Source organism: Macaca fascicularis, chromosome 5 (assembly GCF_037993035.2).
Source record: "Macaca fascicularis isolate 582-1 chromosome 5, T2T-MFA8v1.1".
In the NCBI taxonomy this organism is placed as follows: Eukaryota; Metazoa; Chordata; class Mammalia; order Primates; family Cercopithecidae; genus Macaca; species Macaca fascicularis.
Genome location: NC_088379.1, coordinates 152509957 through 152534366, shown reverse-complemented (window position 1 = coordinate 152534366; position 24410 = coordinate 152509957). Strand labels below are relative to the sequence as shown.

The window sequence follows — 24410 nt, the reverse complement described above, 5'->3', positions numbered from 1 at the left end:
AGTAGCATTCAATTGCTACTAAACTTGATAGACCACTTAATAGTGATTCTCAACTTTGTACATTAGAAACATCTGGGGATCCTATCGCCAGATGGTTTGGGGTGTGGCCTGAACAGCTGGGCTTTTAAAAAGCTCCCCAAGTGATTTTAGTTTGCAGCCAAGATTGAGAACCACTGCCTTCTAGAAATAAACTTATTTTCCAAATGAAATCAATTATTATTTGATTGAATCTGGCATCATATCTGAAACAATTCAATTAGTGTTGTACCATTATTTCATAAACAAATCCTTGGGTTAAAAATTTTCAGAGCTGTTTAGCTTAAAAAATTTAATCTGCTCCCATCCAAATGAAAGATCTACAGGTAATGGAAACCATAGCAAATTATCTAACCTGCCTAAACCTTGGTTTGTTCATTCTTTTTGTACTGGAACAATGAAAGTTCTAATGAAAGCCAGCCTTAGCTTGATGTGGGAATATAAAGGAGGTAATGTAAAAAGTATTCTATCATATTGAGTCAAGTACAAAGCAAGCCCTGACCACAAAAGAAATATGTAAAAGTGAAAAACTTGAGCCCTGACCACAAAAAGTGAAAGTGAAAAATTTATACTTTCTCTAGGTACCTATACGTGTATTTTTGGATCTATCCTCATTGCCCTGTATACCTTTAAGCAAGCCAGTGGAACTCTTAAGACTAGATTTAATGACTCCATATTTGAACACCTCTAAAAGAGAAGTAAAGGTAAGGACAACATGCAAAATGATTTCGTTTGTTATTGTTTAGAATAATTATCTTAAATTAGGTGATACTTTTATACATAGTTTTAGCTACTTTAAAGATTTAAATCTTATTTTCTGAACAATATCAAAAAATGGATTTAAGTAAATTAGTGAATAGGTTGGTGAAATATATTGTAAAATAAATTCTTGTATTTAAAAGTAACTAAAAAGAGAAAGAAGACTTATTTAAGTCTACTCTATGTACTCTGATGATATTTTCATAATTTCTTAATTTTCATAGGTACACATTTGTAAATCTGGAAGAGTGACTGCTATTCCATTTTGGTATCATATGTACCTTGATGAAGAGATTAGGTTGGATACTTCAAGTGAAGCCTCCCACTGGAAACAAGCTGCAGTTGTTTTAGATAATCCCATCCAGGTTGAAATGGGAGAAGAACTTGTACTCAGCGTTCAGCACCACAAAAGCAATGTCAGCATCACAGTAAAGCAATGAAGAGCAGTTTTCCAATGAAAACTGTTTAAATAGAGCATCAACAAGTACAAAATTCTTATCTTAATTAGTGGGGGTCTATAAAAATTCCTTGTAATGGTCAAATATTTTTTAAACATTGACATTAATAAAGCATATTTTAAAAGATTCTAAATAAAAGAGTAGCATTATTATAGAAATACTGCTGCAGATTTGCTTTCTGGAAACGGATACATCACTAGTTTTTTGAATTAGGAAACTTCTTTTGCTCGATATTATGGAATAGGGATTTTAAAAGTCTTATTGTTATTGACATGTGTCAATAAGTAAAGCAAAACTTTACTTTTGTAGGCATCTTGGCCTTTTTTCTTAAATCCAAACTTGTAATTGGGAAATACTGAAAGGCTTCCACTGAAGACTGAGGGTTATGGTTACCTGTAAATTCCAATCTTGCTTCCTTTAAATACTCAGTGTACATCTGAAACATCTCAGGTTTTGAGAATGCAAGCTTGAAAAAGGATTTAAGCTATAAGCTAAATGTAATTACAACAGTTAAGGAGTTAGGGAATAAATCTTCAGGAGGCAGCATTTTTCTTGGTCTACTTTGGCAAAAGAACATTTAAAAGCTGGTAACAACAAAGTTTAATTGAAGAAAGAGTTAATCCTAAACTATTTTTCAAAGTTTTGATTTGGATGCACAATAAGTAGATTAATTGATCCAATTTTTACAGACTTTTGAAATAAAGGAAGATTATTATGCCTCCTATATGCTGTATACTCTTTGTAAGTCACAAATAAGATGGATCTTTGCTCCAGACTACCTATTCTTGGTACCTCTATTATTATACTACCCGGTTTTATTTTTAAAATAAATTTTATTGCATACATTTAAGGTATACGATGTGAAGCAAATTAACATATCCATCATCTCAGTTACCCATATATTTTTTGTTTCTGACAAGAGCAGCTGAAAGCTACTCATTTAGCATGAATCCCAAATACAGTACAATTTTGTTACCTAAAATTCTCATGTTGTACATTAGATCTCTAGACTTGTTCATCCTACATATCTGCTACTTTGAATCCTTTGACCTACATTTCCCCATTTCTCCCTACCCCCCATAACCAGTTTTGTTCTTTATATATTTGAATTTTATTTTTAGATTCTACGTATATGTGAGATTATGCAGTGTCTTTTATTCTGTCTGGCTTATTTCATTTAGCACAGTGTCTTTCAGGCCCATCCATGTTGTAGCAAATGGCAGTATATCGTTGGTTTTTTTTTTTTTTTTTAGGGATGAATAATATTGCATTGTGTGTATGCATATATATACAGTTTATTCATCTGTCAACGGACACTTGAGTTGTCTCCATATGTTGGCTACTGTGAATAATGCTGTAATGAACACGGACTGCAGATCTATTTACAAGGTGGTGATTTCATTTGCTTTGAGTATATGCCCAGAAGAGGGATTGCTGGATCGTATGGTAGTTTTATTTTTCTTTAGAAACTTCCATTCCATTTTCCGTGAAAGGTAGTACTTCAGAGTGGTTTTTATATGCATTTCCTTGATGATTAATTATGTTGAGCACCCTTTTATATACCTGTTGGCCATCTGTGTGTCTTCTTCGGAGAAATGTCTATTCAGGTCTTTTGCCCATTTTAAAAATTGAGTTGTATGAATTCTTTATACATTTTGGATACAAACCCTTTTTCAGATATATGGCTTACAAATATTTTTTACTCAATCTGTAGGCTATTGTTTCATTTTGTTGACTGTTTCTGTTACTGTCAGAAGGTTTTTGGTTTGATGTAGTCAGGTTTTTGTTTCTGTTGACTGAGCTTTTGGTGTGGTATCCAAAAAATCATTGCCAAGGGTCAGTGTCCAGGAATTTTCTCCTATGTTTTCTTCTAGTTTTATTGTTTCTGGTCTTACATTTAGGTCTTTTATCCATCTTGAGTTGATTGTTGTGTAGGTCTAAGATAAGGGTCTGATTTCATTGTTTTGCCTGTGGAAATGCAGTTTCCCACCACCACTTAATGAAGACTCTTCTTTCCCTGCTGTGTCTTCTTGGTGTCTTTGTCAAAAATTATTTGACTGTGTATGTTTGGATTTATTTCTGGGTTCTTTCTTCTATCCCACTGTTCTATGTATGTGTTTTTATGCCAGTACCATACTGTCTTGATTACTATAGCTTTGTAATATAATTTATAATTAGGAAATGTGATGTCTCCAACTTTTTTTCCTCAGTATTGTTTTGCCTATTCAGGTCTTTTATGGTTACATATGAATTTTAGGATTTTTTTTCTATTTGTGTAAATAATGCCATTGGAATTTTGATAGGATTGCGTTGATTCTGAATTGCTTTGGGTAGTGTGACCATTTTAACAATATTATTCTGATCCATGAGCACGGGATATCTTTCCATTTATTTGTGTCTTTCTTTCATCAGTGTTTCATAGTTTTCAGTGTACAATTCTTTTACTGCCTTGGTGTTAAATTTATTCCTAAGTATTTTTTTTATGCTATCATAAATGGCATCTTGATTTTTCAGTTAGATCATTCTTTATGTATAAAAATGCTAATGCTTTTTGTATGTTGATTTTGTATTCTGCAACTTTACTGAATTCACTTGAGTTCTAACAGATTTTTTTTTGTGTATCTTTGGGGTTTTTACATATAGCCCAGTTTTAGTTTTAATAGAAATGTTTATAACAGTGGACAGAATAAAGACTTTGTGTAATTACTGTGAACCACTATATCTGTCTCTATATATGTATATATGAATGAGTATGTGTATAAATACATAAAGCAAAGGCTTTGAGAAACAATACTCATCTTTGCTTTCTGTAACATACTATGGCACTTTCTATTTTATTTTCATTATAAAATGTCAAACATGACCCAGTGGGGTTGTGATTAGCAATTAGAGAAACCCCATCATAGGTAATAAAGTTTTCCCAAATAGCACCTATATATCTTCTGACTGTGGTTTAATGAGTAATTAAGACCATTCAGCCAAGATTTACATTTGCTGCCGCCTTTAATAGCACTGACGAAAAGTAGTACATTTTTTGTTTGACTTCTTTTTCACTGTGCCTCTAATCAAAAATTGTTAAAATATTAAGGTTTTTTAATGTTTAAATAATGAGACATAAAAAAGTTGCAGAAAATAAATGATAAATTCTTATTTATTGAAAGACATTCAGTTGAGAAATAAGAGATGTAACTGCTTGTTAGGTAAGCTTGTATGGCACATGATTAAGTTCCACTAATTCGTATTTCTGCATTATGCTTTCTGATAATTCCGGAGCATTATACTCATGCAGCAGTGGTAGGAAGTACTGATTTTTTTAAAAAAAAAGTCCATTCTCAACCGGGCGCAGTGGCTCACGCCTGTAATCCCAGCACTTAGGGAGGCCGAGGTGGGTGGATCACGAGGTCAAGAGATCGAGACCATCCTGGCTAACATGGTGAAACCCTGTCTCTACATAAAAAAAAAAAAAAAAAAAAAAAAAAAAAAAGGCCGGGCATGGTGGTGGGTGCCTGTAGTCCCAGCTACTTGGGAGGCTGAGGCAGGAGAATGGCATTTACCCGGGAGGCAGAGCTTGCAGTGAGCTGAGATTGCGCCACTGCACTCCAGCCTAGGTGACAGAGCAAGATTCCGTCTCCAAAAAAAAAAAAAGTCCATCCTCTTGATAAAGCAGTGTAACATCAGGAAAATTCAGTTGGGGTCATTGTCTACCATTTGAGTATGTGATACTCTAATGTTAAGAAATCAAGTCTAAGTCTAGGAAATTTAGATCAGTTATTTTTGATATACAAAACTTACATATATAAATTCAGTAGTTGTACCTGGCTTGCAGCTATTTTTGTGTTGACAGTTTCCATCATTTATGGTTTGTCCCAAGCACAAAATCCATGGGATTCCAGGTAATGATACAATATAGTAGTTGCACAGTTCGCTTTTCCATACTGTTCAGGAATCCACGGATTTATCTGAAGGTTCTTTTTTTTCTCCTATAGTATCACTAAGTATTTCATCAGATATCTTAGATGTGGTAGGTGTAGTCTGGGGAGTCACAGTGTGTCCAAACCCTTGGTAGTGACCCATGGGTGAAGGTGGCATAGAAGAAGTAATGGAAATTGCATCTTGTGATGATGATGATAATAAGCTTGTATGTTCATTTTGATCTTGATCCTCGGGAAACAATTTTTTCCTGGGATGTCCCCTGACTGTCCGTCCTTTAATATAAAGTTTTCTGTTAGAAGTTATTTTTACCATTATAAACTTACCATTCTAAAAATAAGCTCCCCACTTCCCCCTCTCCCACTCCCCAAAGTTGATGAGCCTGCACTGTGGTACTGCTTTAAAGTCTTTTTTCATCTCCAAATAGATAATAAATTGCCCTAGCAGGAGAAATTCAATATCCTACCTAACCTATTCGGTTGAATTAAATAGCTGGTACTTACCAACATGCCTTACTTGTTCAGAAATATCATCTCTAATATCTGAGACATCCCACATGGCAAGAAAGGAATCAAAGCATGAGCCTTCTTCTGCTTCTTGGACATATGGTTTATATGAGAATGTGTAATGATGAGCAATGGCAGCGAGGAACATCTCAATACAGATAATAAAATCCTATGAGAACAATAAAATAACAGTCACCTTTGGATTTAAATCTAGTTTTGTAGAGTGCTATCTTTCTCTACTTGCTTTTCAAAAGTAGTAAGATAAACAGCTGTGTTTTTTCTTCCCAAATTATATTCATTTTTCCATTTTCCAAAATAATTATTTTTGACCTCTTCAAAAAAAGGCAAAATGCCAAAATGTGAATCTATTTTGCACTTCCTCAAGTAGCAGCCTTGAATTCCTTGAATTCAAGCAATCCTCCCACTTCAGCCTCCCACGTAGCTAGGAGTATAGACATGCACTGTCGGGCCTGGCTAAGTATTTTATTTTTTAATTTTTTGTAGAGATAAGGTCTCGCTTTGTTGCCCAGGCTGGTCTCGAATGCCTGGACTCAAGTGATGCCCCAACGTTGGCCTTACAAAGTGCTAGGATTACAGGCATGAGTCACTGCATCCAGTCAGCCTCAAGTATTTCTTAGCAAAGTACATTTCATTCTCAGTCACATCAAGTATATTGCATTTCACCACCCAAGGACTACAAGGAGAAATGTAGAAAGAGAATTGGACTTAGGAATAATGAAATCCAGGTTTTATTCGTGTATCTGCGACAAATTAGTAATTATGGCCAATTTCTCTAGGGTTCCCCTGTTTTTTCACCTGTAAAGTGAGGATAATAGCCCCCATACCCTGTGGGTTGTCAGATTTAGTGGAGATATGTAAAAATGCTTAATAGTAAAGTTCTATTGAATTCAGAGATGGCACCTACTTACCTGGAGTCCGGTGGCCACAGCTTCTACAGTTTGCCATTCCCATGTATGCTTTTCAGAAATAACGCCAACTTTTACCAACAAAGCAATAACTACTGCTTGCCTATATGTTAGGAAAAGGTAAACGCCAAATCTATATCAAGCATAAAATGAGCAGTAGTTTTAAAAATGTGCCATTAAAAAAAAAACCCAGTGCAACCTGTGGACCACCACCACCCTCTGCCTTTACAGCATATTGCTGAAGAAACTCTATCTATGTTAAATATATTAATTTGCTTTACAAATTCATTTTTCTAGTAGTTTTGTCCCAAGATAGGGAGTCAAACTGAGCATTTCAAGCAATCTAGAGATAATGGCCCCAGGTAAAATTTAAACAGCAAATAATGAAGTGGACATGCTTTCATAGTTGTATACACAAGAGTATTCACTTCAGTGTTTCTTATAATGGTAAAAAAATTAGGAACAACCTAAATATCAAAAGGAGATTAGTAAAAAGTTATATTCACATAACAGAATACTAAGCAAAAGCAAAAAAAAAAAAAAAAAAAGGCCCACAAAAAACACCCCCCCCGACAAACAAAATTGTATTTCTTTTTACTGACAAAGAACTGTATCTACAATATACTGAACACATTGTTGAATTCCACAAATTTTTATAGCATGAAACTTTCTCTTGAGTTTTATATGTGACACAGGTTTACCAAAATGTTAATCATTCTTTTCTGGGTGGTGGGATTTCAGGGATTTTTCTTTTTCCTCTTTTGTATTATTTCTAGCTTGTTAAATTTGGTGTATTTTTTTCTAGGACCCCTATTACCCACCTCTTTACTAAATTTTTTTCCTTTTTTTTTTTTTGAGATGGAGTTTCACTCTGGCGCCCAGGCTGGAGTGCAGTGGTGTGATTTTGGCTCACCACAACCTCTGCCTTCTGGGTTCAGGCGATTCTCCTGCCTTCCCTGCCAAGTAGCTGGGATTACAGGAGCCTGCTACCATGCCCAGCTGATTTTTGTATTTTTAGTAGAGACTAGCCATGTTGGCCAGGCTAGTCTGGAACTCCCAACCTCAGGTGATCCACCCACCTCAGCCTCCCAAAGTGCTGCGATTACAGGCGTGAGCCCTGTGCCTGGCCCTCTTTACTATATTGAACTATGTATAGTTTTACCTTCTGTTTTAAAAGGATTTACTGATTATTTTCTCATATAATTAAATATTCTACATCATGCTTTCTTCCAAACTCCATAGTATTTTACTATATGACAGGGCCATGATTTATTTTAATAATTATTCCAGTATTGACATATTTAGGTTGTCTCAAACAATTTTCTTCACATAAATGTTACAGTGACCATCTAATTATTTCTTTTGAAAATCCTAGAAGGGCTAAAAAGATGAACTTTTTAAAAGATAAGTAGAGACATTTTAATCTATCATCCGCATTAAGACTATGTTTAAAAATCCTCCTTAATCAACGGTTTTTATTGCCTTTCAAAAAATGAGAACATTTAAAAGAAAGTAATACTTACCAAAAAGAAACAAAAACCACCAGCTTTACACAAAGAAATTTGCCAACAGGTTGGATTGGGCTCAGTTCTTCTTTTAGCACTTTATAAAATAGCAGGAGACAATACATGGCAAACTAGAAACAAGATTAACATTTAAACTTGTTCAATAAGAATAGATATGGTAATAGAAATATTAAAGTTATATACCAGAGACCTGGTGCAGAGTAATGTTTCAGGCAAACTTTTCTAGGCTTTATTATTCTATTTTTAGATTAACAAGCTTTTATAGTTTACTACAGATGAATATATACTATATACAACATCTTCCCTAAAAATGTTTTTAAGTGTTCACTTCCTGGGTTCCATAAAGGGAACAATAAACAAATGACTGACATAAATGGAAGAAATGGCTCTTGTTCAGCCAAATTAAAAAAATCCATCTGTAATGGCTTTTAAACATAAATGATCACTCATTTTATGAGGCTTTAGCTTATTATCTAGTCTATCCTATGTAACTAAGGTAACCCATTAAACAAGTCCAATTTCAATAAAATTCTGACTATGAAATCTGAATATAAAGAATCGAACAGTTTTTCCTGAGGGCAGTGTATTAGTTCAGCTAGATTTATTTTTTTTAAATGAACAAGACTTATTAACAATTTTAGAAATCTGTAATAACCTAGTGTAGTGCTGAATAACAATAAATTTTCCTGAAAGTTCACTTTTCCCTATTAAAATTATATAAAATGCTAATGTAAAGTATTTTAGAATATGAAACCAGTAAAGAAAGAAAGAATAAAGTGATTCATGGTCTCCAATCATCCTTTGTACACATAAGCCAGTTTTTAAATAACTATCATGAACTAATTATAAAATTTTATTGCCTAATGTTTTTTCCACTTAAAATACATAACTTCTGTATGTTTCATCAGGCTTATTTTTAATAACTGCCTAATATTTTGGCCAATGGAAAGACCACAGTGCATTCAACTAGTCCCTATCATTGGGTTTTGGATTGCTTTCAGCCTTTTGTTATTTACAAGTAATAGGCTTTATATACAAAGATACTTTAGGCAAACATACTTTTGAACACTTCTTTAGAATACATTCCCAGAAACAGAATTACTGGTTCCAAAGAGGATGAACATGTGGGAAAGCTTTGGCTACATGGACATTTAATTTTTATTATAAAGCTCTAATACCAAACATGCATACCACTGCATCTAAATTATTTTGCTGACAGCATTAGCCAAAGAATTTAAATAAAATTGCACATTTTTTTAAGCTCCTAAGATCGAATAGAACATTACATCATAGGTCTTTGGAACATTAGTTTCTAGAACATCATCCATTTTTCTAAACTTGGCATTCTCAATTTTCCTTTAACTCCAAATATACATGATAACAGACAATTTTATTCTCGCATTTTCATTCAAACCCTGTACCGTCAAATATCAATTTGATATTTTCTCTTCTGAATATGTTCAGTATATGTGTGTATTTTTTTTTATGTAGCACTGTGCTTTTATTTATGATACACTCATACAGCTATGCAATGGGCAACAGAAATAAATGAACAAACATTGTCAACAGTCGCCAAATAATTAACAAAGACATTATTATATTTTTATATATGTATTAAGATGTATATTAAAGTTTTTTTTCAAGTCTTCCTATAAATTAAATTTCAGATTTAATTTATAGGAAGATAAAAAGAAGCAAGCCTTATCCTAAAGAAGAAACTTTATCTAAAGAAATTTAGTTAGAGATACAAATTTAGTACATTTTAAGAAAAGTAAACATTTTACTTACCAACTGTGACATGTTGTTTATTATAACCAAATAAGTCCAAGCATTTGAAAAGCTAAAGTTCCCTTCATCATATATACCAAGCAGCTCACAGATTCTAAAAATAGTAAAGATGAGATATCTCTATGATTAACTAAATCAAAATTGTACTTTAAAATACAGCAATAGCAATACTTATAGAAGTCAGTTTATTTGAGATCCCACTGATAATCACTTGACTTTGGACACAGAGAATTTAGAAGTAAGTTTATTTGAGAGATCCATTGACAATCACTTGACTTTGGATCTAGAGGAAATTAAAAAATGAAAGAACCCATTTTTTCTAGAAATGTTATTATATGATTATTCCTTCAACTTGAAGGAAATCCCAAATAAGACATGTAACAACTAGAAAGATTACTAAATTTAAAAAAACCAACTATGCAGTCTAATAACTTTGGGAAAGCTTGATTGTTAAACATAGTATAATGCAGGTGTATATAACTGTAGTTGTTAATTTTTTTCCCCTCAATTGTCTTGGAGGTAAATTTTATGAAAGACCCAGATCCCCTCAAGTAAGTACTACCATCAGTATTGTTATAGTCTTGCCCACTTTCTAAGCTGCAGGGAAATAAAGCATGCCTTCATAATTAAATGGCTAAATAATTGCTAGCTCAAAGGCAGAATAAAGAATTCTTTCACAGGTATTTCTTTCCAGTTTTCCTCTGTGAGCATGCAAAATGTTACTAACTAAGAGTTAAAACATGTAATCTATTGACATTAAAGTCTTTGATGTTCTTGAATTTTTAGGGAATAGTTTTGCCAGGTAGCTTAATGATACCCCATTTTACCTCAATTCTAAGCCTTGACAGAATGTATTAAAAGAAAATATGACTTCTTTCTTAGAGTACTTCTAATATGTTCTAAATTAACTATGTAGAAAATAAAACTGTAATTAACCTAAAGTAGCATACTTTAACTTCATGCAGTAGGGTTTTTGTAAAGCTATGTATTTGAAAAAGTGTGTGTTTTTTTTTTTAATCTTCAAAGTGCTTTATAGCAAGCTAGCTCGAGAAAGGAGGTAAATATTTAGAAGACCCCTGTGGTGATTCTTTGCCTATAAATGGTCATGTTATTTATTTTAATAGAGTGAGTTTCTATACAGTTCTTTTTTTTTTTAAAACAGATTACACCTACATTATAAATAAGCACATTAACACTATGTTTTCTACTTAGTTGTTCCCACATAAGAGCACAAGGATTAAAAAAAAAGTTCATATAAAATCCAAGTACTTACAAAGCAACGATGGTGGTGAAAGGTCTGACAACTGTGTACTGTAATACACCTAATTTGCACCTAAACAGCAATACTCTGCAAAAGAAAAAAAACCTTAGAATTTCAACGACTCATTTAAATAGCATCAGATTTTCCCCAAAGCCTCCAAATTGAAATCACTTTGATGAAGGATACCATATTTATAGTTAATTATTTCACCGTAGTCATCCTTAATAGTAGTGGCAGAAGAATGTGGATGGCAGGAAACAAATTATCTAAATACCTTTTTTTTTTTTTTTTGAGATATAGGGTCTTATTCTGTTGCCCAGGCTGGAGTGCAGTGGTGTGAACATGGCTCACTGCAGCCTCGACCTCCTGGACTCAAGTGATCCTATCTCAGCCTCCTGAGTAGCTGGAACTATATCTGCATACCACCACACCTGGCTAATTTACTTGCTGTAGACATGGGGTCTCACTATGTTACCCAGGCTACTGCTGATCTCCTGGGTTCAAGTGATCCTCCTACCTCAGCCTCCTGAGTGGCTGGGACTGCAGGTGTGTGCCCCAACACCCAGCTATTTTTAAATTTTCTGTAGAGTTGTGGTCTCACTATGTTGCCCAGGCTAGTCTCAAACTCCTGGGCTCAAGCCATCCTCACACCTGTAATCCCAGCACTATGGGAGACCGAGGCGGGCAGATCACTTGAGACCAGCCTGGCCAACATGGCAAAACTTTGTCTCTACAAAAAAAGAATAACAAAATTAGCTGGGTGTGGTGGCACACGCCTGTAGTCCCAGCTACTTGGGAGGCTGAGGCATGAGAATTGCTTGAAACTGGGGAGGTGGAGGTTGCAGTGAGCAGATACCATGCCACTGTATTCTAGCCCAGGTGACAGAGCAAGACCATCTCAAAAACAAAAAACAAAAAACACAGTAATCTTTGAAAATGAAATTCAGATACCAGTTCTCTGCATAACATCCTATAAATGGTTTTTCATTTCACAAAGACTCCCATTTACCAAACTTTAGACAAGCCTCTGACACCTCTTTTCAACTTGGCTTCATCCTTGGGCCTTGTCCTTGTCCTGAGTGTCAATCAGTTTAAAAGAATCTTGCTAAATCATTCCCCAGCCCCCTTTGATATCTGATCACCTCTGACATCTGATCAAATTCCTCAGCCCCCACCCTTGATGACTAAGGCCTTGGCCTGCCTTTAGCAAGAATCCTGTTCAGTCAGTTTAGTGAGAATCCTCCTAGCCCTGATGTCCCCTCTTCGTAATTCTGCATTCACTGACCCTCAACATGCTCTAGTTATAAATGCCCATTTGTCCTTGTTGCCTTCAGAGTTGAGTACAATCTGTCTCCCCGATAACCAATCTACATTAATTTGACATTACTATTCTCTCATGGTCTCCTGTGCTTCCTTCATTGCATTTCCTGAAATAAGTAACTATGTATTTGTGTCTTCATTTAATTCCTGACTCTCCTAACCAAACTGTAAGTTCCATGAGGTCTATGGCTGTTCTGTGCACTAGGGTATTTCTTTATACTAGCATGTACTTGGTGTTCAATATATATTTGTCAAATGATCACATTAGTAGCTTATTATTTTAAAAAGCCAGGTAGCTCCCTGTCATTTCAAGGGTGTAAATAGAGACAAAATTTGTCAGGATGTCGTACAAATGGTCCTGTACTGCATAGGGGGCAGTGCAGCCATTCTTATGATGTATGTCTACACTGATCACTCTACCTCCATTTACCTTGGCTTGTAACTTCCACTTTATTCCCCATTTATTAGTGAAACTGCCTTTGCAAAATTACGACTGAGACAGTGAAAGAGATCTAACTTAACCGACTCCATCTTGTGTCTAACCTCCAAGCTATCCTTGTTCATTCCTGGGAGTAGGCTGAACTACCTTTGAGAGAAACTTAGTTTATAGTTTCTCCCAAAGCTATAGAAACAGCCCTGCCCCAAAGCAAACCTCCTTCTTGCCTGGGGACTAGATTGCCTTTGTAGGACTAACGTTAGCCACAAGATTAGAAATTATGGTTTAGCCAAAACAGCATGATACTGGTACCAAAACAGAGATATAGACCAATGGAACAGAACAGAGCCCTCAGAAATAATACCACACATCTACAGCCATCTGATCTTTGACAAACCTGACAAAAACAAGAAATGGGGAAACGATTCCCTATTTAATAAATGGTGCTGGGAAAATTGGCTAGCCATAAGTAGAAAGCTGAAACTGGATCCTTTCCTTACTCCTTATACAAAAATTAATTCAAGATGGATTAGAGACTTAAATGTTAGACCTAAAACCATAAAAACCCTAGAAGAAAACCTATGCAATACCATTCAGGACATAGGCATGGGCAAGGACTTCATGTCTAAAACACCAAAAGCAACGGCAACAAAAGCCAAAATTGATAAATGGGATCTAAGTAAACTAAAGAGCTTCTGCACAGCAAAAGAAACTACCATCAGAGTGAACAGGCAACCTACAGAATGGGAAAAAATTTTTGCAAACTACTCATCTGACAAAGGGCTAATATCCAGAACCTACAAAGAACTCAAATTTACAAGAAAAAACAACCTCATCAAAAAGTGGGCAAAGGATATGAACAGACACTTCTCAAAAGAAGACATTCATACAGCCAACAGACACATGAAAAAATGCTCGTCATCACTTGCCATCAGAGAAATGCAAATCAAAACCACAATGAGATACCATCTCACACCAGTTAGAATGGCGATCATTAAAAAGTCAGGAAACAACAGGTGCTGGAGAGGATGTGGAGAAACAGAAACACTTTTACACTGTTGGTGGGACTGTAAACTACTTCAACCATTGTGGAAAACAGTGTGGCGATTCCTCAAGGATCTAGAACTAGAAATACCATTTGACCCAGCCATCCCATTACTGGGGATATACCCAAAGGATTATAAATCATGCTGCTATAAAGACACATGCACACGTATGTTTATTGCAGCACTATTCACAATAGCAAAGACTTGGAATCAACCCAAATGTCCATCAGTGACAGACTAGATTAAGAAAATGTGGCACATATACATCATGTAACACTAGGCAGCCATAAAAAAGGATGAGTTTGTGTCCTTTGTAGGGACATGGATGCAATTGGAAACCATCATTCTCAGCAAACTATCGCAGGAACAGAAAACCAAACACCGCATGTTCTCACTCATAGGTGGGAACTGAACAATGAGATCACTTGGACACAGGAAGGGGAACATCACACACCTGGGCCCATTGTGGGGAGTGGGGAGGGATAGCATTAGGAGATATACCTAATGTAAATGACGAGTTAATGGGTGCAGTACACCAACATGGCACATGTATACATATGTAACAAACCTGCACATTGTGCACATGTACCCTAGAACTTAAAGTATAATTTAAAAAAAAAAAAAAAAAGGTGAGAAACTCCAGAATAAATGCTTTGGCAAGGAAAAAAAAAAAAAAAAAAAAGTATGGTTTAGGAGTCATGCAGCTGGAGGCTATAAGATTCTGGCCCTCCCTAAACTGCTCCTGAGATCAGTGCTTGAGATATTTTGCAGACCCTGCATTTGTTGGATCAGCTGGCACCACCCAGATCAATAAACTGGCTCATCTGACCTTGTGGCCCCCACCCAGGAACTGACTCGGCACAAGTGGATAGCTTCGACTCCCTACGATTTCACCTCTCACCAATCAGTACTCGTGGCTCACTGGCTTCCCCCTACCCAGCAAATTAACGTTAAAAACTCTGCTCCCCGAATGCCTGGGGAGACTGCTTTGAGTAATAATAAAATTCCTGTCTCCCGCACAGCTGGCTCTGTCTGAATTACTCTTTATCTTTTGCAATTCCCCTCTTGATGAATTGGTTCTGTCTAGGTGGCTGGCAAAGTGAACCCCTTGGGTGGTTGCGTTAGTGAACACGTCCTATTGATTTTTCAGTTGCATTCTCTTATTGCCTTTCTTTTTTATTCCAGTCTTATCCCTCCTTTTCAGTTTTATTTCACAAATAGATTATTATAAACTCCTATTTCCCCATCTCTGGAATCTTCTTCCCTCCAATTCATCCTTTATGATATTGCAAAATTAATCTTTCTAAAACACTGTTTTCAAATGTTTGCTTGCTGAAAAATACCAAATGGTTCATTTGTATAATAAATGCAATTGTAACCTCAATTTATTTTTCAAAATGAAATGACATAAATTTTAATGTCCTACATGAACATATAATAAGGCAAGCTGATGTATTATGTTACCAAACACTGTTACTTATTGCTCCTACTTCATATCATATGCGGTTCTACAATCTAGACTGTCTTGTCTTTGTCTTTTAACTAGCTGTGTGTTCTTATGTAAGATCTGCAGACCTTGGTTCTCAACTGCAAAAGCATATTGATTAAATGATTACTGTTTTTACCTGCAATCCTTTCATTTTTGGATTTGGGATTAATAATGTAAAAAAGACTAACATATATGTGGGATTACAAAACTGTGTTTTGTTAGCCTTCAAACAACTAGGAACTGCATCAGGAACTCTATCTTATACTTATTGTTCTGCTATTAATACTTAATGTATTACCTTGTAAAGAGCTGACTGCTACTTAAAAACTCTGCTTAAACGAAAAACCAAAACATAAAAGAATTAAACCAAACATACTTACTCTCCCATAGCCCATGGTGGACAGCAACATAAAGGAGGGAAATGTTTCTGCTGATCTTTGGCTTCAAGGATTAATACCAGATTTGGATACCGGTTAGTTAGATAATTGGTAAGGAATCCCATAAAGTTGTAAATTACATAAGCTTCATAGCATTCTCTGCAGGTATCCACATATATTGCAATGCTGGGATATTTCAAAGCTATCCACTATGAAAAAGCACAGATGTTAAAGACAGTTGCAGCTAAGATAAAATGAATCGCCACTCCATTCATGGTACTCACAATAAGCTAATTTTTATGCTTGAGATGTCTTGTCATATACTTACATATGACTCTCTAAAATTTATCATTATGAGGGCTATCAATCTGTGAAATGAATTTTTAAAAGCAATAAACATCTTAGATATTGGTAAACAAAAATTAAGTGTTTGAGGGGTAAATAATGAATAAAGAGAGAAGCTAAAGTAAGTACTTAAGTTCTTAAATCTGAAGTTTTTCTTTATATGATCATAGATAATGCTACTAAAGATATTTCCTTTATATTTACTCAAATTAGAAGCAGTCATCTACAACAATTTCATGTGTATCTATTGGGGAAGGTTTTTAAATTTTTGGTTCAAATAAAAGACTTAATAAATAAAAAGAGTGGTAATATAATTTAAAATATTACATTCTTTACCAATCTGAAAGTTTAAAAGAAAGCAAACAGCTATAGATTTTTAAACATTTATAATATCACATTTTACATTTTTTATTATCATACTTTATATTCTCTATCAACATTAGAAACAAGTGAATCTTTTTACTTTTCTTATTAATCTGACTCCTTATTGTCAATAACATAACTTTCATTAAGCATTCTGTAATTATAGTTAGTATCATCAAACAAGTTCTTAGTTAATGAGATAAAAATGAAACATACTTACACTATCTAAACTGTAAATGGGTACCATCCAAAGAATCCTATTGGAAAAGGAAAACATAAATTTAAAACGTTTTATGTCATATTTATAAAATAAGCCAACACAACACTGATGGAATCAAAATATATTAAGACGTACCTTATTATTGGTTTTTGCAGTTCAGGTTGTGTATAATGCACTAAGTGTTGCAATATCACCCACAGTGATATAGGTATAGTCAACAGCAAAAAGATTCCAGCAATAAACCAAGCCTTGGTGTGTATTCCAACCTTAAGAAACAAAATAACATGTTAGTATAAATTCTTATATTAAAATGAAAGAGCTTGGCCGGGCTCAGTGCCTTGTGCCTATAATCCTAGCACTTGGGGAGGCCAAGGTGGGGGTATTGCTTGAGGCCAGGAGTTTGAAACCAGTCTGGCCCTACAAAGTGAGACCCTGTCTCTACAAAAAAAAAAAAAAAAAAAATTTAAAAATTGAAAAACTGAAAATTTTGGGAGGGCGGACTTTAGTATGAATCCTTTTTTTTTTTTTTTTAAAGGGAAAAAGGTGGGCATTTATTTTTGATGCTTGAAGGGTTGAGCAGTTTACAATTAAAATAGAACTGAGGTCTGCAACTTTAAGTATCACTGTTTCTTTTCTTTTCTTTTCTTTTGAGACAGTTTTGCTCTGTTGCCCACGCTGGAGTACAGTGGCACGATCTTGGCTCACTGCAACCTCTGCCTCTGGGGTTCAAGTGATTCTTCTGCCTCAGCCTCCCGAATAGCTGGGATTACACACCCAGCTAATTTTTTTGTATTTTTAGTAGAGACGGTGTTTCGCCCTGTTGACCAGCCTGGTCTGGAACTCCTGACTTCAAGTGATCCGTCTGCCTCAGCTTCCTGAAGTGCTGGGATTACAGGCATGAGCCACTATGCCCAGCCCAGTTTCACTGTTTGAACAAGACTTTTTCTTCCTCTACCCGGGGTCAAAGATAAAAGAGGTAGAAAACAAAAGTATGGAGAACAAATGCATTTTTACAACAATAAATTTCTACATTAAAATGTATAGAAAGCTTGAAAAGGGCTGAGTGAGGTGGCTCATGATTGCTTGAGCCCAGGGGTTCTAGACCAGCCTGAGCAACATGGCGAGATGCCATCTCTACAAAAAATAAATTAGCGAGGCGTGGAAGCATGTGCCTGTAGTCCTACCTACTAGGAAGGCTGAGGTGGGAGATCTGCTTGGTCCCAGGAGGTCAAGGCTACACTGAGCCATGATTGTGCCACTGTACTCCACCCTGGGCAACAGAGACCCTGTCTCAAAAACAAAAACAAACCAAAAGCCAATACAAAGTCTTACTAATTGTGGGGGCGTTAATCAAAACAGTAAATGAAAAGCAAATATATGGAGGTGAAGACTCTAAAAGGAATGTAAGCACTCGTATTACAGGGCTTTTTGCTTTTATCCATTTCATTTAAAATTGAATATAGTAGTCCCCACTTATATGTGGGGGATAGGTTCCCAGACCCCCAGTGAATGCCTAAAACTGTAGATAGTCCCAAATCCTATATGCATATACTATGTTTTTTCCTATACATATATGCTTATGACAAAGTTTAATTCATAAATTAGACACACAGTAAGTGGTTAACAATAGAACAATTATATATTGTAATAAGTTATTTAAAACTTATAAATTACTTATTTCTGAAATTTTCCATTTAATATTTTCAGACCATTGTGGACAACAGGTTACTAAAACCAAAGAAAGTGAAATTTCAGTGACAATCTAATAAAATAATAATAGGATAAGCATATTCCAGATCTTCTTTATTATAAAGTGATCATTAAGAATGGTACTGCGGCCAGGCGTGGTGGCTCATGCCTGTAATCCCAACACTTTGTGAGGCTGAGGCGGGCAGATGGTTGGGCCCAGGAGTGTGAGACCAGCATGGGCAACATGGCAAAGCTCCATCTCTACAAAAAATACAAAAAATTAGCTGGGTGCCAGAGGATCACCTGAGCCCAGAAAGTGAAAGCTGCAGTGAGCCTTGATCATGCCACTGTACTTCAGCCTGGGTGACAGAGCGAGACCCTGTCTCAAAAAAAAAAAAGAAAGAAAGAAAAGAAAAAAAAGTAATGCCAAGTAATTGCTGTTTCTGATGGCTTTAGTTCCAAAAACTAGAACTTGGTGGTACACTTAAGAGAAAAATGATGTGCTTGTGACTAATGAAGGTCAAGTGTCCTCAGTGTGCTATAAAGAAAGTTGTTTTTGTTTTTTAAACAATCATAAAACAAGTGACTAGAGACTTGGTCATTGCAGGCCAAATTTTAAAATCGTGTAGTATCATTTTTACATTGCAAGTGGTAATTTAGTTTAAGAAAAACATCATCTCTCCACATTAATGTCATTAACTTTAATTATTGGTTTTATAGTTGTTTTGATTTTTGAGCTATATAAAAGTTATATGCATAAGAAATTTAACCTATTTTATGTGTGTATATATTTAAGTAACATTATAATAGAATAACTCAACACTGGGTATCTGCAGAAATTATCAATATAATTCTTTAATTTTATGTTTACCTCTAAATAATTTATTCAAATTTGAGACACACTGATATAGATACCAGTAATATTATTCTTAATCTTATCAGCCATGAGTTGAGTTTTTTGGCTCACGAAATGAGGAGGAGATAAACAGATTTTTTTCTATGGTAACTTGAGGAAAGAAGAAAAGAAAGAAAAAACCCTTAAAGACAAGCATCTAAGAATAAGTTAACTCTCCCTCAGCAAAATGCTTCAAAACAGAGAGTGGAGATGAATAGGAGAGATTGCTTTCTGGGCCTGGTCTTCCTGAGGGGAGACAGTAGAACTGACCCAAGGGCATGAGGTAAATGTGCTGAGGTTAAAAAAAAAAAAAAAAAAGTGTGCTGAGGTATAAAGACTAGAGCAGCACGCCATCACGTGCACATTCACTTCAGGTATACATGGTCAGTCAAGAGAGTGGGAAAAATAGTTTAAACAGGGCAGATGGTCATCCTACCATTCTAATAAATGAGTATATGCTCCACCATGGGCATGGGATGAGCTTCCAGAACTATGAGAAAATAAATTTCTGTAGTTTAAGCCACTCAGGCTATGGTATTTTCTTACGGCAGTCTGGGCAGACCAAGATAAACTGCCACATTTATATCTGCAGTTCAAATCGTTCTGAATATTAGATGTGCATATCCAACAGCATATCTAACATGCCTATTGAATGTCTCTTATTAAACTAAATGTCCATAACAGAACTCAATTTCTCTCAAACCTGTTCCTAACCCTCAATTTTCTATCTCAGTAACTAGTACCACCATTTACACAGTTGTTCAAATAAAAAACTTCAGAATTATCTTTGATTTCTTCCTTTCTCTCACTGCTTCTCCTCTGGAATCCAATCTCCCGCCAAGTCTTGTTTGCTCACTTCTAAGAATACTTACAATTCAGTTTTCCATTTCCATTCCTGCTATCCTTACTGGGGCCAGAAACCATCGTAGCCCAGGCACCTACCACCTCTCACTACCGTAAAGAGTTTTCTAAATTCCCTTCACTTCTGCTTTATTTTCCATAGCTGGTAGAGTGACTGCCTTGCATGGTAACTTCTCAGATCTTTTCTGGTTTTCTCCACAGCATTTTATACAATTTTATTGATTTTTTTTTGGTTCCTTTTGTCTCCACCACTAAGTTCTATGGAGGTAAGTGTTCTCTCATATAGTATACAAAGCCTGATTCATCATTGGGACTCACTCATTTGGGCAGAAAGAAGGGGAAAAAAAACGAAGTAAAATATGTATTGTGGTAGATGGTGGTAAGTCCTATGGAAAAGAAAAAATAAAGCAGAGAAAGGAGTATGAAAAGTTGGAGAGGGGAAGTTGACAATGTTAAATAGAGTAGTCAGGTGACATCTGAGTAATGACCTGAAGAACATAAAGGAATGAGAAGAATATCTAGGGAAAGGACATTCTGAGAAGGGGAAACTTTGTGCAAAGCTTCAAGGAGGGAGCATGCCTGGGAATTTTTTTTTTTTTTTTTTTTTTTTTTTTGAGACAGAGTCTTGCTCTGCCGCCCAGGCTGTAGGTGCAGTGGCACAATCTCGGCTCACTGCAAGCTCTGCCTCCCGGGTTCACGCCATTCTCCTGCCTCAGCCTCCCGAGTAGCTGGGACTACAAGCGCCCGCCACCACGCTCGGCTAATTTTTTTTTTTTTTAGTAGAGACGGGGTTTCATCATGTTAGCCAGGATGGTCTCGATCTCCTGACCTCGTGATCTGCCCGCCTCGGCCTCCCAAAGTGCTGGGATTACAGACGTGAGCCATCCTGCCCGGCCAATGCCTGGGATTTTTGAGCAAAGTGGAGCAGTGGAAGCCTAGGACTTGAGGAGAAAAAGTCAGAGGGGGATCGAGTGGGAGTAGTGTCAGATCATGTTGGACCCTGATGGCCATAGTGAGGAATATTGGCCTTTACTCTAGGACTAGAAGCGATTTAAGAGGACACACATAATGTGCCATGTTTTAACTCTGGCTTTAACTCCAGTTACCCTGGCTGGTGTGTTGAGAAGAGACCAATCAAGACATGTTGAGAATTTGGCTTAGAATGTTAGCAGTACAGATTGCAGATTCCAATTTTTCTTAAAAAGCTAGTGGCACCTGGCCAGGAGAGGTGGCTCATGCCTGTAATCCCAGCACTTTGGGAGGCCGAGGTGGGCAGATCACGAGGTCAGGAGATCAAGACCATCCTGGCTAACACGGTGAAACCTCGTTTCTACTAAAAAGACAAAAAATTAGCTGGGCGTGGTGGCACGCGCCTGTAGTCCCAGCTACTCAGGAGGCTGAAGCAGGAGAATGGCGTGAACCCGGGAGGCGGAGCTTGCAGTGAGGTGAGATCTCACCACTGCACTCCAGCCTGGGCGACAGAGCCAGACTCTGTCTCAAAAAAACAAAAACAAAAACAAAAACAAAACCTAGTGGCACCTAAAAACCACAGTTGAAACTAGCAACTAAGAGAAGTCTTAAATTGGACTGATATTATGCATATTATTAACCTTTAAAGTAGTTCCTATACCATGCTCCAAGGAAATATTTCAAAGAAAGAAAAACCCAATGTATTAAGATGCTTATACCTAAGTTTTTGTAGACAAATTGTGGAAATAACCTAAATATCTAACAAATGGGAAATATTTAATGTAGCAGAATATTACATGGCCATTAAAAATAACTATATGGGTCAGGCACAGTGGCTCATGCTTGTAATCCCAGCACTTTGGGAAGCCAAGGCGGGTGGATCACAAGGTCAGGAGTCAAGACCGGCCTGGCCAACATGGTGAAACCCCGTCTGTACTAAAAATACAAAAATTAGTTGGGTGTGGTGGTGGACACCTGTAATCCCAGCTACATGGGAGGCTGAGGCAGGAGAACTGCTGGAATCGGGGAGGCGGAGGTTGCAGTGAGCAGAGATCGCGCCACTGCACTCCAGCCAGAGCAACAGAGCTAGACTCTGTCTCAAAGAAAATAAAAATAAACAACAAAAAATAACTATATGGGACCGGGCGCGGTGGCTCATGCCTGTAATCCCAGCACTCTGGGAGGCCGAGGAGGATGGATCAGCTGAGGTCAGAAGTTTGAGACGAGCCCGACCAACATGGAGAAACCCCATCACTACTAAAAATACAAAAGTAGCGGGGTGTGATGGCACATGCCTGTAATCCTAGCTGCTACGAAGGCTGAGGCAGAAGAATCGCTTGAACCCGGGAGGCGGAGGTTGCGGTGAGCCGAGATCTCACCACTGCATTCCAGCCTGGGCAACAGGAGCAAAACTCAGTCTCAAAAACAAACAAACAAATGAACAACTATATGGACTATGCTAGTATGGGAAAGTCATCAGAAAATAATTTAGTCTAAATAGAGAACACAAATGTATATTAAATACAGTTTATGTAAAAATCATTTCCACAATGAAGAAGGGCCTAAAATAGTCATGGTCTTGTTATAGTTCTTGTAATAGGTGTTCCTTGTAAAAGTACTTGGTGGGTTTTATTAACCCCGAATTTAAAGTTCATTATATAATATTTATATCTGAGTTATTTACCTTGGGGTTTTCCAGCTTGTAGTACATTACTGATGTCACAATAAGCATATGACATCAAAAATATATATATAAGGGGGTTTTTGCAAAACCTTTGTTGGGTAAGAGCTAATTTCCACAGTAAAAACGAACACCAAAGTTAAAACAACGAGAATCCTTTGATTCAGGAAGCTAGTAAAAAACTAATAAAATTCAATACATGGTTTTCAAGGTAGTTTATTTGACCTAGTTTAGTCCAATATCTGAACAGATCAGATTTTAGGAATAAAATTACCTTATTTTCAGGGAACTGATGAATACTTGCAAAACAGTGCCCTTCTAAGCAGCTATATTAATATATTCTATTTTATCGACCCGGTCTCACCTCCACCTGTAGCATGACTTGAAGAACCGTGAACAAGAAATTAGAGAGGTTTATATCCTAAGAGTGGGCTCGTTTACATTAGATGGTTTTCAGGATTGTCAAGGCAGAAATGGGGGAAGGGTGTCTCCTTCCCAACTACAGATGGGTAGAAGAAAGTGTAGAGGCTGATGGTGCAGAACCCTCTTACCTCCAGTTTCTGTAATTCCCACACGCATAGGGGAACCGCAACCACTATGGACACCAGGTAGATGACCACTGCTAAAGGTCGAATCCACTGTCTCCAGTTCCTCCAGGTACAAGTGCAAGGCATGTTTTCGCACAATCAGATCCGGTTAGCAAGGGAAAAGAGCTCGAAAAGATTGTAATGGGGAGCCCTGTTCTCTGGCTTTTTGTCAACTCGCATACTACGGAGAAAAAGCTGTCGGGCGACTTTACGAACAGCTCAAGCCGCCTCCTGGACCGGCGCTGTGTCTTCTGCTGCTGCTGCTCCTGCAAATGTAGCCGCTCAGGGTGCTATTGGGGAGCAGTGCAGGCAACATTCTTTCTTCCCCACCCCGCATCTACCCGGTTCTATTGCGGTGGAATCCCAGGCAGAGCCGCTGCCCTCACCTGGGGATCGCCCTGAGCTCTGCCTGTACCATGGCTTCCAGGAGAGCAGCACCGACCAGGAACCGGCCTCTAGGGACCCTGCACGCTCCGGTTCTGTCTCGCAGCTGCCTGCCCACTCGCTCTTTTCTTTGGGGAATCGAGCTTCCTACCTCCCGCACTGGCAGGCGTCTCTTCACCCGATTCCACTAGTAGGTAAGGCCCCAGGATCTCACTCACTCGCACGGGACATCCCCTACGGCGGAACCCAAGGCCAAACCAGGACTTTCAGCTCTTTTCCGCTTCCGCCCCTGCGGTCTAAGGCAGGTGATTCGTCGTCAGCGCCAAACTGGACCCGCCCCATCCGGCTCACTTTGCTCTCTCTGATTGGTCAGCTGCGGGGGCGGGGCTGCAGGATTGTGTACTGGGGTTAGAAAGAAGAGCAGGTGCATGGAAGTGGGTGGAGGTGCCGCAGGTGGTCCAGTGGGCTATTACAAGGATTCTGGAAGCTGCAGGAATTGTTTGAGGATACATGAGGCACACCTACTACATTCTTCTGATGGCGTTATGACAGTTTAAA

At 37.1% G+C, this 24410-nt stretch overlaps 2 protein-coding genes across 11 annotated transcripts in view; one reads left to right on the top strand and one right to left on the bottom strand.

Annotated features, from left to right (window-relative positions):
* The window catches only part of PRMT9 (protein arginine methyltransferase 9), a 46048-nt gene extending 44657 nt beyond the window's left edge, over positions 1 to 1391 (top strand). For both annotated transcript variants that reach the window (XM_005556039.4, XM_065545563.1), the window contains 2 exons: positions 618 to 740; positions 1020 to 1391. In XM_005556039.4, coding sequence (XP_005556096.2) covers positions 618 to 740; positions 1020 to 1235 — 339 coding nt within the window. In that variant the 3' untranslated portion in view covers positions 1236 to 1391. The remainder of the gene's footprint in view (positions 1 to 617; positions 741 to 1019) is intronic.
* A 2852-nt stretch (positions 1392 to 4243) lies between these two features.
* Positions 4244 to 24111, bottom strand: TMEM184C (transmembrane protein 184C). Of its 9 annotated transcripts, none has more exons than XM_005556038.5 (11): positions 23855 to 24111; positions 23433 to 23734; positions 16922 to 17052; positions 16787 to 16823; positions 15862 to 16067; positions 11203 to 11277; positions 9930 to 10023; positions 8139 to 8251; positions 6619 to 6718; positions 5687 to 5858; positions 4244 to 5458 (listed from the first exon to the last, which is right to left on the bottom strand). In XM_005556038.5, the coding sequence occupies exons 2-11, from the start codon at positions 23553 to 23555 to the stop codon at positions 5193 to 5195; spliced, it is 1317 nt and encodes a 438-aa protein (XP_005556095.1). In that variant the 5' UTR covers positions 23556 to 23734; positions 23855 to 24111; the 3' UTR covers positions 4244 to 5192. The 9 variants fall into 9 exon arrangements, 8 of the variants coding, with proteins under 8 accessions (XP_005556095.1, XP_005556094.1, XP_015306375.1 ...); XM_005556037.5 differs by having other exon boundaries at positions 24004 to 24111; XM_015450889.4 differs by having other exon boundaries at positions 23433 to 24111.
* Between the last annotated feature and the right edge of the window lie 299 nt (positions 24112 to 24410).